Source organism: Vombatus ursinus, unplaced genomic scaffold, assembly GCF_900497805.2.
Source record: "Vombatus ursinus unplaced genomic scaffold, bare-nosed wombat genome assembly UNPS02008996.1, whole genome shotgun sequence".
NCBI lineage: Eukaryota > Metazoa > Chordata > Mammalia > Diprotodontia > Vombatidae > Vombatus > Vombatus ursinus.
The window spans coordinates 3,860,449-3,876,769 of record NW_020948774.1 but is presented as its reverse complement, the minus strand read 5'-3'; the positions used below and the strand labels follow the sequence as shown (position 1 = coordinate 3,876,769).

At 36.1% G+C, this 16,321-nt stretch overlaps 1 protein-coding gene across 2 annotated transcripts in view; it reads left to right on the top strand.

The window, feature by feature from the left end:
- Positions 1–16,321, top strand: part of CCDC40 (coiled-coil domain containing 40) — a 99,767-nt gene that overhangs the window by 1,686 nt on the left and 81,760 nt on the right. For both annotated transcript variants that reach the window (XM_027850281.1, XM_027850280.1), the window contains exons 3-5: positions 679–1,149; positions 2,980–3,130; positions 14,534–14,682. In XM_027850281.1, coding sequence (XP_027706082.1) covers positions 679–1,149; positions 2,980–3,130; positions 14,534–14,682 — 771 coding nt within the window. The remainder of the gene's footprint in view (positions 1–678; positions 1,150–2,979; positions 3,131–14,533; positions 14,683–16,321) is intronic.

Sequence of the window (16,321 nt, the reverse complement as noted above, 5' to 3'; positions counted from 1 at the left end):
TTCCTAAATTATTTGAAGCCAAGCCCCCCCCCCTTTTTTTTTTCAAAAGAAGGAAATATTACAGACAATAGGGTATAGAAATCTACCTGCCCTACAGGAAAATTGAAGGGGAAGGGTATAAGAGAAGGCAGGGGCAGAGATAGAAGGGAGGACAGATTAGGAGAAGGAGCATTCCGAATACATGCCATTTTGGGGTGGGGGGAGGGATGAGATGGGGATAAAATTTGGAACTCAAAATATTGTGGAAGTAAATGTTGAAAACTAAAAATTAATTAATTAATTTTTTTAAAAAGAAGGAAATATATTTAACCAGAATAAACAGGTCATAACAGGCAGCCTAATGAATAAAAACTGACCTATGTGTCAAGATCCTAGGACTCAAGTCCCAACCCAAGACACTCACTTGCTATGTGATGTTGAGGTAGTCACTTAACATCAATCTAGATCTATAAATTATCTATCTGCTTTAGTAAGCAGCGGTTTCCTCAACTAGAGTTTCATACCCCAAGGAAATTACAGATCTGGTTTAAAAAAAAAAAACCAGTTGTCGGTTAAGCTTAAAATATAGTTGTTTTGCTAATCTCAGCATTCTTGCAATATAATTCTTTCATGAGTTAGCATAATTACTGTGTTTCCTCATCACACTGATCTGCCCCATTTTTGCTTCTGATTGTACAGCCAGTGGTCAGTGAGAACCTTGGAGAAAAAAAATCAAACCAAGGGGAAGCCAATGAACCATATCTACCAGAAAAAGAAGACAGTTCAACAGAACCAATAGAGGAGCCCAGCTCAACAGAACCAGTGGGAGAGCCTAGTTCAACAGAACCAATGGAGGAGCCCAGTTCAGCAGAATCAAGAGAAGAACAAAGCTCAATAGAACTAGGAGAGGAACCCAGCTCAACAGAACCAACAGAGGAGCCCAGTTCAGCAGAATCAAGAGAGAAGCAAAGCTCAACAGAACCAGGAGAGGAGCCCAGCTCAACAGAACCAATAGAGGAGCAGAGCTCAACAGAACCAATAGAAGAACAGAGCTCAATAGAACCAATAGAGGAGCCCAGTTCATCAGAACCAAGAGAAGAGACAGTCAGTTCCACAGAACCATTCCAAATGCTGGATGTTTCTAAAGCCACTACATCTTCATTTCAATTAGTGAGTGAGCCAGAATTCTGTCTTAACACATTTGTTCCCACACTGGGTGCATCAAGGTGTTCAAGACATTAGATTAGTATTAAATAAGTATTAGATACATTCTCTGTTAGACATTATATATGGGGCCTAGGAATAAGAATCTGATTTCTAAGATTTTAAGCTCTTAGACCACACTTTCTATTCTAAACAAGGTTGGTAAAACCAGGTAGCTTATTATCAAAGATAGGGTATAAAGACAAGTTTCTATTTTATGTATGAGATTGAGAAAAGTAAACCAGACTTGATGGTGCATACCTGTTATCTCATTTCCTGGGGTGGCTGAGGTTTGTGGATTACAGGTTTGTGGATTACTTGAGTTTAAGAGGTTTGAATTGCTCATTGGATGTCTGCACCAAGTCTGACACCCAGGAGCTATACAAATTCAGCAAAAAGAATTGTAAGGAAAAGTTATTTTCTTCACTTACTCAGTTCTCAATGCTAGAAACATAGAAAGTAGGAATAGAAAGAGCCTATCTATTTGACACACTGTTCTACCTGTCAATTTTGATCTCCTATTTTAAAGGAGACCGTTTTAATAAAATCTGAGAATTGCCAACTCTTTACCTTGATAGCTGAGCCTGAAGCTACTGCATTTTCTAAGATTTTTAAGAATTCTGTATAAGCCAGTAATACTTTATAGACAAACATCTGAGAACAGTCTCTTTCCTCAGGTAGTTATAATTTGACAAGGGAGATAAAAGAAATATGTAATACATGCAAAAGCATTTTTCTTATGTATATAATTAAATAATAAATGGAAGGGTAGCTTTCTTTTAAGGATAAATAAGGGTCTAGGGATTTGGAGGAAGATAGTCTGAATAGTGGTTGATGTCAATCAAGGAAAACTTCCTAGAAGAATCTTTTTTTTTTAGTGGAATTTAACAAAAGTAAAGACAGATAAATGGCTAGTAAGAGAGATGCAAACAAGAAATTCAATAAAACATTTTGAAATTCATAAAAGAAAATAAAAAGAAGTACAGAAGGGACCCAAAAAGCAATTTTATTACTCCTTTGTTAAATTTAATATACAGACATTTCTTTTAAAAAAGAAATTGTATATATGAGACTAGAGAATTCATAGTTTCTTATACATATAACACTCTAAATTATATTTGTATATTGAAATGTTTGTGTTTTTTGATGATCAAGTTAAAAAATTTAAATTAATTTAGAATAATAAAGGAAAAATATTCTTCCTAAGTGGTCAAAAAGAATATACTGTTGGTGGCTTCAAAGTTGTGTCTTATAAATGATCATCTGAATACTGAAACAAGTAGGAGAGTAGTGCTGCTGAGTGGATCTGGCAGAGGGAATAATAATAGCTCACATTTCTGAAAGGTTTAAGATTTACAAAGTACTTCTTTCTTTTTTGAGGGAGGGAAGGTAAGTATTATATCAGTAACTCAATATGTCAGTCAAGGACCTGTAATTTTTATCAGTGTGGGAACTCCTTCCACATAACTTAAGACAGTTGCCTGAGGCTCCAAGAGTTAAGTGACTTATGGAGCTAGTAGAGGCAGGATTGGAACCCATGGCTTCTTGACTATAGCATTCTATCCACTGTAACTTGACATCTCTCTTGTATAAGCATTATTTTTAATTTTACAAAAGAAGCTGAGACTTAGCAAGATGAGATGACTTACCCATAATCATACAGCTATTAAATGTCAAAGCTGATGTCAATCTGAATCTCTTCATTCAAAGTCGAAGTCTTTCCACGATAGATAGAGAGGTGATAATATTTAAAGATTTCCTAAAAATCAGTGATCAGAAGACTTATTTCTATTGCAGGAAACAACCAATTGGGACTTCTTTAAAAAATACAAAGAGGGTATGAGTAACATAGAACATATACCATTCAGTGACCAGAGTTATTTTATCCCATCTTCAAGAGATAGGAGCTCTCCAGGAACATCAGCGGTACCAGACCAGGAGCAATCAGGTAACAATTGCTAATAGTAGGAATATCCTGTATTAACATCATCCTTGGCCAATGTTTTGAGCCTCTCAATCACATTAAAATGAAATTTAAACATATTGGGACTTCCAAGAAAATAGTGAAATGAGAGGTTACAAGGGAGACAGACTTCCTATTATCTGCCTCAAAAATTAAAAAAAAAAAAAAAAAGGAATTCCAGCAAGATAGCAGAGCGAGGAGCGGCAAAGAACCTGGCTCTTTAATCTATCCTATGTGGGTAAATAGATAAGAAGGAAGGAAATAAGCATTTATTAGGCATCTACCATGTGCCATAGACTCTAAGTGCCATATAAATATTATCTCATTTAATCCTTACAGATTTGAGAGGTGGGTGTTATTATTATTCTTAATTTACAGTTAAGGAAACAGGCAAGTAGAGTTTAAGTTACTTGCCCAGAGTCACACGGCTAACAAGTGTCTGTGGTCAAATTTGAACACAGGTCTTCCTGACTCCAGGCTTGGTGCTTTGTCTACTGTGCCACCTAGCTGCTAAAAATAACTCAAATGGATCTGTGATCTCATCAATTTGCCACTTCCTTATAAAGATTCAGATCCCAGCCCACCTATTTTTGTGAGGTTTTTATCTGAGACCTCCCAAACATTTGCCACAAGGAGGTGTGTGGGAGATTTTCTTCGCTTTTCCCCAACATTTCAAGGATAACAGTGGAAGGCTTTGACTGTCCACCTGTCATCTCTTGCTCTCACCGTATAATCAGCCCATTTTTTCTTTCTGTCATACAATATTTTGATGACATCCTTTACTTCTACTTTTCTTCAGAGCCTGTTATGTTGCCACCTGCTTGCATCTACCATGCACCTTTCCATTGCCTTCTGTATGATGTTCATTTTTAATTCTTCAGAGACAGTCATGTTCCAAACTGCTTTGCCACATAGCAACATCAGGAAAATCTTTATATTGAAAAGATGGGTCTTTGATATTAGAGGAAGCTTGGAGTCAGTAAAAATATATTTTAATATCATGAAAGCAATCCAGCTGGCTTTCTTCTTTTCAACTATATTGTGTTGGATATATATACTATTGGACAAAGTGTATGTGCTGTCCATTCGGAGGCATGTTGAAATCTGAGCAATAGATATTTTTCATCTCTTTGGTTTTTCCTGGATGGATAGGTCAAATTCCTTTGAATAATTACAAACCTCTTCCAAAGAGCCTCTTCAATATCTTTGGTCTTGATGCAATTAATAAAATGTCATCCACAAATAGGGTTCTTTACATTCTTGTCTTGAGTTTATCATAGTGCCTGACCCATGATAAGTACTTAATAAACCTTACTGATTGATACACTTGAACCACTTTGGCTTTCTTGCCTCCCCCCCATCTTTATACTCTTTAGTACCATTTCTCCATAAATACCTCAGGGATTGTGAGGGGTTAGGGTCCTTATTTGTGTGGTGGCTCCATTCTCCTTGATGGAGAAAACTATTAGTTGTAAGTTTTTGCAAACCTTTTCTATTTTTCTTCAGTTCATAGTTTTCTTTCTTTTTTTAATCCTTTAATTACTTTGGGATTATTTTGCTTAGTTGGATATCTTGCCAAGCTTTCTTTAGACTGGTATTACCATCTACTGTTTCCCTGTACTTAATGAGACAATACCGTTCATTTTTAGTTGTCAGATTTTTACAGATGAGTTTATATTCTAGCCCACTGTTGTCTTTGGTTGCCATTTCTCTCCATTTGACAAGTAAGTCAAATGTTTGCTGACTATGACTTTTTCTGGCTTCTTTTAGTCTCCTTGTTGTAGTAATTAATTTATATTGGTTTAATTTCAGGATGAAATTATGAGAGTTGGTATTGACATCATTTTTATTATCCATTCCTCATTTTGTTTAATAGATTGTTTAAATAATTTAGAGTTAAATCTTCTTAATTACACACGATGTTTTTCTCATTACTATTCTTCTTGTTTATTATTAAATTTGATATTAACTCTGATGAGTCAATGGTCTGACTGTGGTGTGCTACCTCAGGGATGATACCAAATCTATGATGTCTTTTCCTGCCTATTAAGGGATGGGAGTGGGGACAGATTAGAAGAGGGCATCAGAATGACAGAAGTTTTTATATCTTTCCCCTAGTAGAACTATCGCAAGGGAAAATCAAAGCAGCAAAGCCTTTTTTTCTTTTTCCTTAGGCAATTGGGGTTAAGTGACTTGTCTAGGGGTCACACAGCTGGTAAGTATCAAGTGTCTGAGGCCAGATTTGAACTCATGTCCTCCTGACTCCAAGGCTGGAGCTCTATCCACTACACCACCTAGCTGCCAGCAGCAAAGACTTTTAAAAACTAAATTAACATTTGTCCAGTAGCTCTCATTTTAATTGACAAGGGTTACAAACGGGATTCCTGTGCTTAATAATGCCAAAAAATAAGCAAAGTTAGGGAAGATTAAAAGGAGAAATTTTTTTACTTTGATTATTACAAATATTGAAAAAGCAAGGAAAACTGAGACAAGAATCATATAAATGCATACACGGTTGCCACATATGTCCAGGCATACCCTAATATATAAAAAAATAAATATTTTGTGTCTATTTTAAATCAAAGTTTAATTTGTAAAATTACTTCGGTTTCTTTAGTAATGAATAAAAAAAAGTCCTTGTATAATTGAGTACTCAATAAATGTCCACTTTCAAAAAATAAAAATCCTCTGACCACTTTAATGAAATGTACTTTGACATGCATCTGACAGGGGGAAAGGTGAGAGTGAGTAATTATAAAAGCAATAAGCCTACAGAGAAAAGTAGAGGGAGAGAGATAAAATACTTGCAAGGCAAAATCAGGAGGTCCAGTATGTTGTAAAGAGGATTATTTGGGTCTCTCCCTATCTACTGGCTTCTTCCCTACTGCTTACAAATATGTACAGGTTTCCCCACATATCCATTCTGTAACCTATTTTCTTTTAGTAGGTAAGTTAAATCAATTAGCATTCAAAGTTTAATTTGACCCTCCCATCCCCTCAAGCTATTAGTCTATTTTTAAAAGTTTTGTTAGTGCATTTAATTTTTATATTATACTTATGGAGTATCTCCACTCCATGGAAGGTCCCTAGAATAAAGTAAAACTAATAGTTTCCTTGTTGTCATTTTTCAGTCACGTCCAACTCTTGGTGACCCCATTTGTGGTTTTCTTGGCAGAGATACTGGAGTGGCTTGCCATGTCCTTCTCCATCTCATTTTACAGACCCTTGCCTAGGGTCACACAGGTAGTAAGTGTCTGAGGCCAGATTTGAACTCATGAAGATGAGTTTTTCTTTTTCCAAGCCAGTGCTGCATCCACTGTGACACTTAATTGCCTAAAACTAATAATATAGTGATATTATCCAAAAATGCATACATTCCAAATCTGTAGTACCCCTCCACTTCTCTATTTCAAAATTTAATATAAGCTATTATTATATATCTTATCTCCCTTTCAGAGGTAAATTCCTAGAAAAATCTGTCTTTACTCATTGCCTCCACATCTCTCCTGTTACTTCTCAATCCATTCCAATCTAGCTTCCAGACTTTATCACTCATCTGAGACTGCTCTCTCCAGTATTAATGATGATCTCCTTTTTTATGTGTATTGATATCTGGTTTTTACATCACCTTTATTTACAAATACATCTTCTTTTTCCCTTCTCTTTGAACTATCAGAACTATTCCTTGTAACAAAGAATAAAAAAGAAAGAGAAGAATGTTCAGTAAAATGTAACCAATATATCAGATCAGTTTGACAATTATATGTAATGTTCCATGCCCTTATTTCTCCAACTCTGAATAGAAGGGAGGAAGGTACATTTTTCTTATCTCTTTCCCCCACCAGGGCCATACTTGGTTATTTTAATCACACAGGATTCAGTTTCAGTTTTTTTTTCTTTCCATTTACATTGTTGTAGTCGTATATATTGTTTTATTTGTTCTGAGACCTTTCTGCATCAGTTTAAATCTTCCTATGCTTCTCTGAATTCTTCAAATTGATTATTTTTATTGCATGATAATAATGTATTGCATTCATATACCAGTTGGTTTAGCCAATCCCCCAATTAATGAGCATCTACTTGCTTCCATTTCTTTGCCTCCACAAAAAGAGCTGCTATTAATATTTTGATGGAACCTTAACAGTGATCCTTAAATCCTATATCCAATAACCTTCTTTTAGTCCTTATTCTTTGACCTCTCTGTAAAATTTGATACTTTTAACCACTCTCTCCTCCTATATACTTTCTCATCCCAGGATTTCTGTGACATTGCTTTCTCTTGACACTTCTACTTTTGTGGCCATCTCCTTTGTTGGAGAATCATCTTTTTCTACCCTCAAAACAAAGGTGTTCTCCAAGGTCCTGACCTGGGCCCTCTTCTTTTCTTTCTGTTCTCCCTCTCTCTTGATGATCTCATCAGTTTTCATTGCTTCAGTTATCATCTTTCTGAAAGCATAATGTCTGGTACATGCACAGACACTATCAGTTTGTTAAAATGGAATCACACCCATGGAAGATGCTAGTGGGCTCTTTTTGGCAGACTAGAGAACTGGAGCATGTGTCAACATTTAGCATTGGCCTACCATTTCACTGGAAGCAGCCTTTTTCCATCGACTGTTTATCCAGAATTACATGTGACTTTAAAATGTCCTGACTCAGCAGTAACCAGGATTTTTAGCAAAAACATTCCTGTCTGAGAGTGAAAAGGACTCCTTCAGTTATATCAGGTACCAAGAAGCGGAGGACCTGAAGGCTAAAATGCAGAATATCTGTACATTCTCTAGTCTTCAGAAAGCAGTCCCCTAGCATCTTACATGTGGGTGACATCTTAGCAAAGAGACGGTCTTGTCAGTTTGCCAAACAAACATTACGTATAATCCTCCAAGGATTATATGAACTCCAAGGCTGTATTACTAACTACTTATTGGATGTCTCTAATTGGGTCTCCATTAGGCATCTTAGACTCAAAATTTCTAAAACATAACTCATCTTTCCTTCAAAAATATATTCCACTTCCTAATTTCACTATTTCAGTTGAGGGCACATCCTTGACACCACTCTCTCAAATTCAGTTGTTGCAAAGTCTTTTTAATTCTATCCCCATTATATCTTTTGCCTCCATTTCCTTCTCTTCACCCACACAGCCACTACCCTAGTTCAGGTCCTCATCACTTCTCACCTGAATTGTTTTAATAGCTTCCTAATTGGTTTCCCTAGACTCTAAACCCTACCCTCTCCAGTTAGGTCTGATCATGTCACTCCCCTGCTTAAGAAGTTCTATTGGCTACTTTTACCTAATATAAAATACAAATTCTTCTATTCAGCCTTCAAAATCTGGTTCCAGGCAGTCTTTCCAGATTAATTTCACATTATTTCCCCTCAGTAGTTTCTGTTCCAGGCAAACTAGTCTACTTGTTCTGTAGATTGATATTCCATTTTTCATTTATTATGCATTTATGCAGACTGTCACTATGTCTGGAATGTACTACCTCCTTCCCTCTTACTTATAGAATCCTTAATTTTTTTCAACGATTAACCAAAGTGCCACTTTCTACACAAAGTCTTTACTGACTCTCCCCAATTCTTAGTGCTCATCTGTCTCTGGGATTACTTTGTATTAACTTTGTGTATGTTTACTATTGTCTTATCTGTGCACATATTATGGTGAAATATAATCTCATTGAAGGTAGGAACTGTTTCTTGTTTGTCTTTCTATCTCTAGCACATAAAACAATCTGGCACATAATAATTGCTTAATAAATGCTTGTTATATATATGAGTAGATAAAGGAAATCAGTTCTTACAGAGGTATTTGTTCAACTAGATGCCTTTTCAGGACCTTTCTAATGATTCTGTGAATTAGTCTAGAACTAGAGTTTTATTGGAGTGTCTCCATTTGTAACAAACTGGGTTAAGCGAAATTTATAAAAACCAGGATTTTAATTGTGTTTGGGTTTTTAGGGAGGTGTCTGAGCAAGTATCTATGTGTGCATGTAAGATTGGGATTGAACTAACTAAAAGGAAGTAAGATGGAGTTCATGTTTTACAGAAAAGATAAAGATAATAATTGAGACATACTTTAACTTTGGATGTTAATGGATTTAATTCACTTATAAAAAGAAAATTGGTTATAAAATGGACCCTAAAATATGCTGCCTTGCATATACATCAAAGACAAAAATGACACCTAAAGGTTCATGAGAAATTAGAACAAAAATTCATCCGCTGACTCCAGAAAACCATGAGTTAAAATCATGATTTTCGATAAGAATGATTTCAAATGAAAAACTATTAAGGTAAAGAATCAGGGCAATTATATCACAATTAAATAAAAATTAGCCATCGAAGTACTCTAATATTAAATATGTACACACATACTTGGACTTGTCTTGAAACTTCATTTTTAAAGGCATAGTTAATTGAATAGCAAAATGATAAAGACCAAAAAACATGATTAGTGGAATTTCAATGCTTCATTTTCTGAATATAATAAATGAGAAAAAATTACAGAATTGAATGTTATACTGGAAAATTAGATTTGATAGCTATATAGAGAAAAATGAATGGGTTCATTTAAAACTTGAGCAATTATGGATTGAAAATGATCTGGCTTTTGAGATTTTGAGGTTCAGAGGGATAAGCCCTGAAAAGAAATTTGAACTATCACAATCATTAATCCAGGAGTTGAATTTGAGTCATACCTGGGAATTTGGAAAAGCAGTTTATGAGAAGGGAGAATGTTGGAGGAAGGAACTGGGATAGTATGATGTGAGCAACAGCAGAAGTGGTAACAGTGAGGAGGTAGTGTCTGAAGACCTGCCTAGGACTTAATGAACTGAGCGCTGAAATGCAACTAAGTGATGATGGAGATGGGCATGAGGTGGAGAGAGAGACAGAGACAGAGAGAGAGACAGAGAGAGGAAGAGGGAAAGGGAGAGGGAGAGGGAGATGGAGATACAGATATACAGGGAGGGTGAAACAAAGACAGAGACACAGAGTCAGAAAGACAGGAACAGAGAAGAGCTGACCTCCAACAGAGAGGAAAAATCTCAGTGGGATACCAGGTCCTTGCAGGCATCTTAGAATGAAGAGCTTGGACTGAAGCTGCTACTTATTATTGCTTATTCAAGGAGTGAAAGAAGTTCCAAAAGGTCTACCCTTTTCCTAATTTCTGCATACAGCTTTTACAGAAGTCCTACTGGGGCACCTAGTCAGGTTGTCACAGAGATATTCTCAGGGTCTGGACTTGCCAAAGCCAAAAGCAATAACATTGTACACACGCATCAAGGGCATTCTCAATAATGGGAACAGGCAGGCTTTCCCAAGTGATGTTCTATAGTGGACCATGCCATCTTTACCATCTCATATGGTAAAGATGTACAGAGTACAAGATTAAATTTTGTTTATTGTTTGTTTATCATGAAAAAGCATTTGATTTAGAACAACAAAATGCCTCCTTGTAGGCTATCTTTCGTCAAGGTGTCTAATCCATATGTCAGTAGTCATTCAAGATTTCTTGAATGATATAACTAGAGAAATAACCTTGTTCAACAAACCTCTGATCATAAACATCAGAAAATCTGTAAAACAGGGAGATTTAAGCTTGCCAAAGCTTTTCACCACTGTGATAGAGGCTGTCCAGCTAGATTCCAAGTTTAAAAAGAATTCCTTCTGGATAGTGAGGTCCTCCAGATGCTGTTGTTTAAAGATGACATTTTGCTGGTTGTATCAAGCCCTCAAACATTGCAGGGACTCATAGAAGAGAGATGTAATCACTCAAAAAAAAAAAAGAATTTGATTTGACTATTCACATAGGAAAAACCTAATAGATGAAGAATGCTTGTTTCTCAGATTATACCATGCAGTTAGATGGATATACTATATAGAACTTGTCTAGCAGTATGTATATCTGGGACAGAGTACAGATGAATGAATTAAAAGCTTATATTAAGTGCTTACTGTTGTCAAACACTGTGCTAAATGCTGGTGATACAAATACAAAAGTGAAAAGTAGTCCTTGTGCACAAGGAGTTTTTTTAAAATTTATTTTCTTTCATCTTTAGAGCTTTTTAAAAAATGTTTAAATCTTTCATACAAATAGAATTCACTAGAATATTTAGCATAAGATATAAGACATTGTGGTATAGTAGACAGAGCACTAGCATTGAAGCCAGGAATACCTGGATTCAGATCCTACCTCTGACACATATTAGCCGTGGGACCCTGAGCAATTCACTTATCCTTGCAATTCTCTAGAAAATTCTCTAAGATTGTAATTGGCAGAGAAGGTGCTGACCTGCATGGGTAGAGAAAGTTTTTTCACCCAGGAGTTCCCTATGTCGATGAAATGACAATTCCAGTCCCTATCTCTATTATATTGTTAGTAGGACTGGAGATAGTGAGACTATAGCCTAATGCTGCTATTACAGGGGGAAAAAGGAATGTATCTGTACAAAAATATTTATAGCTGCTTTATTTGAAATTTTCAAAAAACCTGGAAACAGGCCATAAATCGAGCACGTGAGGACTAGCTGAATAAACATATATATCAATGTAGTAGAATGCCATTTTGACCCCCAAAAGTCCAAATATGAAAAATATAAAATATGGAAATATATAAATATGTATGTATATGATTTAAAGTAAATTTAGTCATAGAAGAACATATACATTTTTAATGACCGTACTGAAAACCTAACAGTAACAAAACTTTATAAATACATTGTTGAAAAAAGAAATTGGAAGAGGACATAGAGTAAATAAATTATTGTAAAATTATTACCATTTTATTAAAGTTCGCATTCTTTTTATCAAAATGTAAATAGGATTTTATGTATTTACTTGGAGTTCAACTATATATTCTCTTTACTTGTATTCAGTGAGAGCATAGAAAAAACTTATTTAAAAAAAATGAACAGCATTTTTCCACGTGAATAATGCTATTAATGAGAAGCAAATGCGATAGTGACTGAAATGTTGAACTTAGAGTCAGGTATGACCTAGATTCAGATCCTGCCTCTGATACTTACTATGTGATTATGGCTCAGGCACTTAATCTCTCTGAGCCTCAGTTTCCTCATTTGTAAAATGGGTATAAATAATACCTCTATTATCTATCTCACATAGTTGTTGTGAGGATCAAATGAGATAATATGTGTAGTGTTTTGCAAACCATAAAATGCTTTATCAGTGGTCAGGTTTTTATTAACATAATCTTTTTATAGAATGCTTTAAGGTTTGCCAAGTGCTTTGCATGCATTAACTATCTCATTTAATCCTTGCAACAGCCTTATAAAGTTTGTACTACAGGTATGATTATCCCCATTGTACAGAATAGAAAATGTTTTGAGCTACCTTGCTAGCTTTAGGGAACTAGGAAGGATATAATACCAATGTCTCATTTCATTCTTCAGCTCATTTGCTGAATTTAGTTAGACTTACAAAGCTGTTCCCTATTCCAACTTGGCTTCTAAAGGAGGCATTATCTAACTAAAGGAAAAATAGGGAAATTTTGTTTTCAGGCATTGTTGATAAAAGTTGTCTTTTGTATTTATATGTAAATTATTTTTACAACGTTTTGTATAATAAAGGCATATGGTGGTCCACAAGAAAAAGACTCTATTGTCTTTTATGCTATTCTTATGGACAAAATGGAAAAATTTGGGCTAGATGAAAGTATAATTAAGTGGATTTAGAACTGGTCAAACCAGGTAGGCAAGCAAGCATTTATTAAGTGCCTACTCTATGTCAGGCACTGTGTTAGGTACTTTGGATAAAAAGAAAGACATAAAATAGTCTTTGCCTTTATGGAACTTACATTCTAATTGGGAAGACATGCATTTGTGTGTGTGTGTGTGTGCGCGCGTGCGCGCACATGTGCAAACACACACATACGTGTATTGTCTGAGGGGAAAGCATTAGCATCTGTTGGATAAGGAACCTGAAAAAGCCCCATACGGAGAGAAGCATTTGTACTGATTCTTGAAGGATTCCAAGAAGCAGCAGTAAGGAGGGAGGGCATGCCAGTCCTGGGGCCTAGTCAGTACAAAGGGACAGAGATGGGATATGTAGTACTATATGTAAGTAACAACAACTCAGCCAATATGATTGGACCATAGAATACGTAGAGTAGACTAATGTATATGAAGACTGGTGAGGTAGGATGAAGTCAAAATGCTAAACAGAGGAGTTTATATTTAAGAAGGAGACATTGGAGTTTATTTAAAAAAAAAAAGGATTTATTAACATAGTCATATATGCACCTTAAAAGAAAAACAACTTTGGCAGCTGATTGGAAGATGGATTGGAAGTGGGGATAAACTTGAGGCAGGGAGACCAATTAGGTGACTGAATGACTGCATCCAAAGACCAATCATTAATGATTAGATGTCAACTTGGAGAAAAATCTCGAATTGAGTACCTCATGGATCTTTGTTTCACCCTGTGATATTTATATCTATATCACTGACTTGGATAAATGAAAAGATAGTATGCTTATTCAATGTGAAGAGTATACAAAGTTAGGAAGTATAGCGAACACACTAGATCACAGTCAGGATTCAAAAAGATCTTGACAAACTAGAACACTGTGATGAAGCCAATAAAACAAAATGCAACGCAAGTAAATGTAGTGTCTTGTACTTGACTTTCAAAACATCAATTTCATATATACAGTATAAAGGAGAAGTGGCTTGAAGACAATTCTTCTGGAAAAAAGGATCTGAGAGTCTCAGTGAGTTTTAGAGTGCTGCAAATTGGATATGAGTTGACAGTCTGATATGACAACCATAAAAGCCAATGAATTCTTACACTTCATTAAGTGTCTGGAACATCAGTGTCTGGAACTAGGGAAATGGAAGTCCTGACATACTTACCGGTGTGAACAAATTTAGAATACTGTGTTCAGTTCTAGATACCACCTTTTAGGGAGGACATTTATGAGCCAGAGAGCATCTAGAGGAAGCTGACCAGGATGGTAAGAGCCTCCAGATCATGCCATATGAGACAGGTTAAAGAAAAAGAGGATATTTGGCCTAATGAAAAAGCTAGCCATTTTATTTCAGTGAATTTCTCATCAAACCTTAAAATCCTAAAAGTTCTCCCAAATCTAAAATCGAGAGAACTGAATATTATGTGGAAGCTGATTTGTCACAGGTGAATGTAAATACATACATGAAGTACATCCTTGTCCTCCCACAACCGATTAGTAATGAACCCAGAACCACTAGTTTTCAGGCAATCTTTAAAAACTGGATCATAGAATAAATGGTGACATATTTATATGTAAAATTAACCCATTGTTTATATTGACTTTTAAGTGATTTTTCTTGCTATCCTACCTGACATTTCTCATTTCTTCTTTCCTCTGCCCTCTCTCAATCCCAATAGGAACTGGCATCAGAGCAGTTACTCCATTGTTGAATACTATTAATTTCTACAACCCTTCTAGCGGAGTTGAGACAGAGCATAGATCAGAATCAGATACAAGTGAGGAGGTGGAAGAAGAAATTCAGTTGGTGGTTTTGGATCCAGACCATGTAAGAAGGCTCTTAAATTTTACTTTTGGCATAAGCAGCTGAACGTGGATTGAGAAACAACTGGATTACGCATTGATTAGCAGCTGCATTTTAATCATATTTTCTCCCTGCACTCCACCCAGACAACTCCTACCTACTTCCCTGAGCATCCTAGTCTGATATTACCACTTCCTTTTCTAAATTCTTACCACACTTGTCTGTGGCATTCATTTGGTGTTTAACATATATTTTAACTGTCCAGTGCATTTCTTGTCCCCCCGCCTCCTTAAGAACAAGGACAATTACTGATAGATTTTTTTCCTATTCCTCGTAATTCATAGCATGGTTGATTTTTTTTCCAAAATGGTTAAGTATATGGCTAATGTGAATATATTAGATGTAAGCCAATTTAGTGGAATATGGTTCTCAGGCTAATAGGGAGAAATAGGGTATTGGGAAGAGCCTGCCAAAGTGCCCAAAGGTGATGTGCACGTTTCCACAACCAAACTTTGCCATGATTTTTAATCTTACCTTTAACAATTTTTATCTTTTCCAAAGCCAAGACCTCTATCTCCATTAACTAATATTGGTTTTCTATGATATGGATGTGTAGTATGCCCCTCTATAACTATCTCTCCAACTTCCACTCACATTGGTGAGCTAGGTTCTTAGAAGATGACTGACTATTACTCTCTTCAGAGTTCTAGAGGTACCTTAGGGGTTGGGTTTCTAGTTCTGTCACTCTTAAATCTCTACCTCTGTGCTTTCCACTAAGATCGGTCAACCATACTTTAATTAATTTTTAGAAAAGGGTATTTGTGATATAGTAAGAATGTACACACAAGGTCCCTGGGGAAAGAGGCTCAATCTTAAAGTACAAAGGCAGTGAGGCACATATATATCACATTGGGCAAGGGAATAACTCTTCTTTGTGGAGGTCCCATAGAATTCCCCTTAGGTGTAACCCTTTGATGGACCCAGGAATTGGTGCCTTTCTAGGGTCCCTAGCCGGCATTCTCTCCACCAAAAGGGGTGATAGTCCTTGAAGCTGTTTTCCTCCTTTGGGTGGCTATCCTTCTGAATCTGTCTGTCTGTCCATATTTGTTCTCAGTGTTTCTTTATTCCCAGCTGTATGTATTGTCTGCTACTGGTCTAGAGTCTCTCCAATAACATGATCGATGGTAGGAAGCAAAGAGAAACAGACAAAGACAGACAGAGAGACAGAGAGAGTCAGAAAAATAGAATCAGACAGCCAGAGACAGAGAAAAAAGAGAGATAGAGACAGAAAGAAACAGAGAAAGAGAAATTACTCCACCCACCTCCCTACCACCACTACCTCTGCTGTCAGTGATTCTCAGTGGCTTAGCTAGAATCCTTAGCTACAGAACTTAGCTACAGAGTCCTCCAGTGATAAGTTGTTCTAGCAGTTGACTCTTTCACCTCTGAACTAAGTGCTCTTTTCATAGATAGGCCCAGAGATGTGTCTGATTCTTTCAGCTAATCATAAGATGTTTCTTCTAAGGTATCACCTGCCTTCATCTAATGGCTCAAAGACCTATGTTCCTTTCAATTTAAGGGCTTGTTCAAACTTTGTGTTAAGATTATCGGAAAATTCCTTAATACTTTGTTTATACCATTGATTGGTTGACTATTTGGTGTG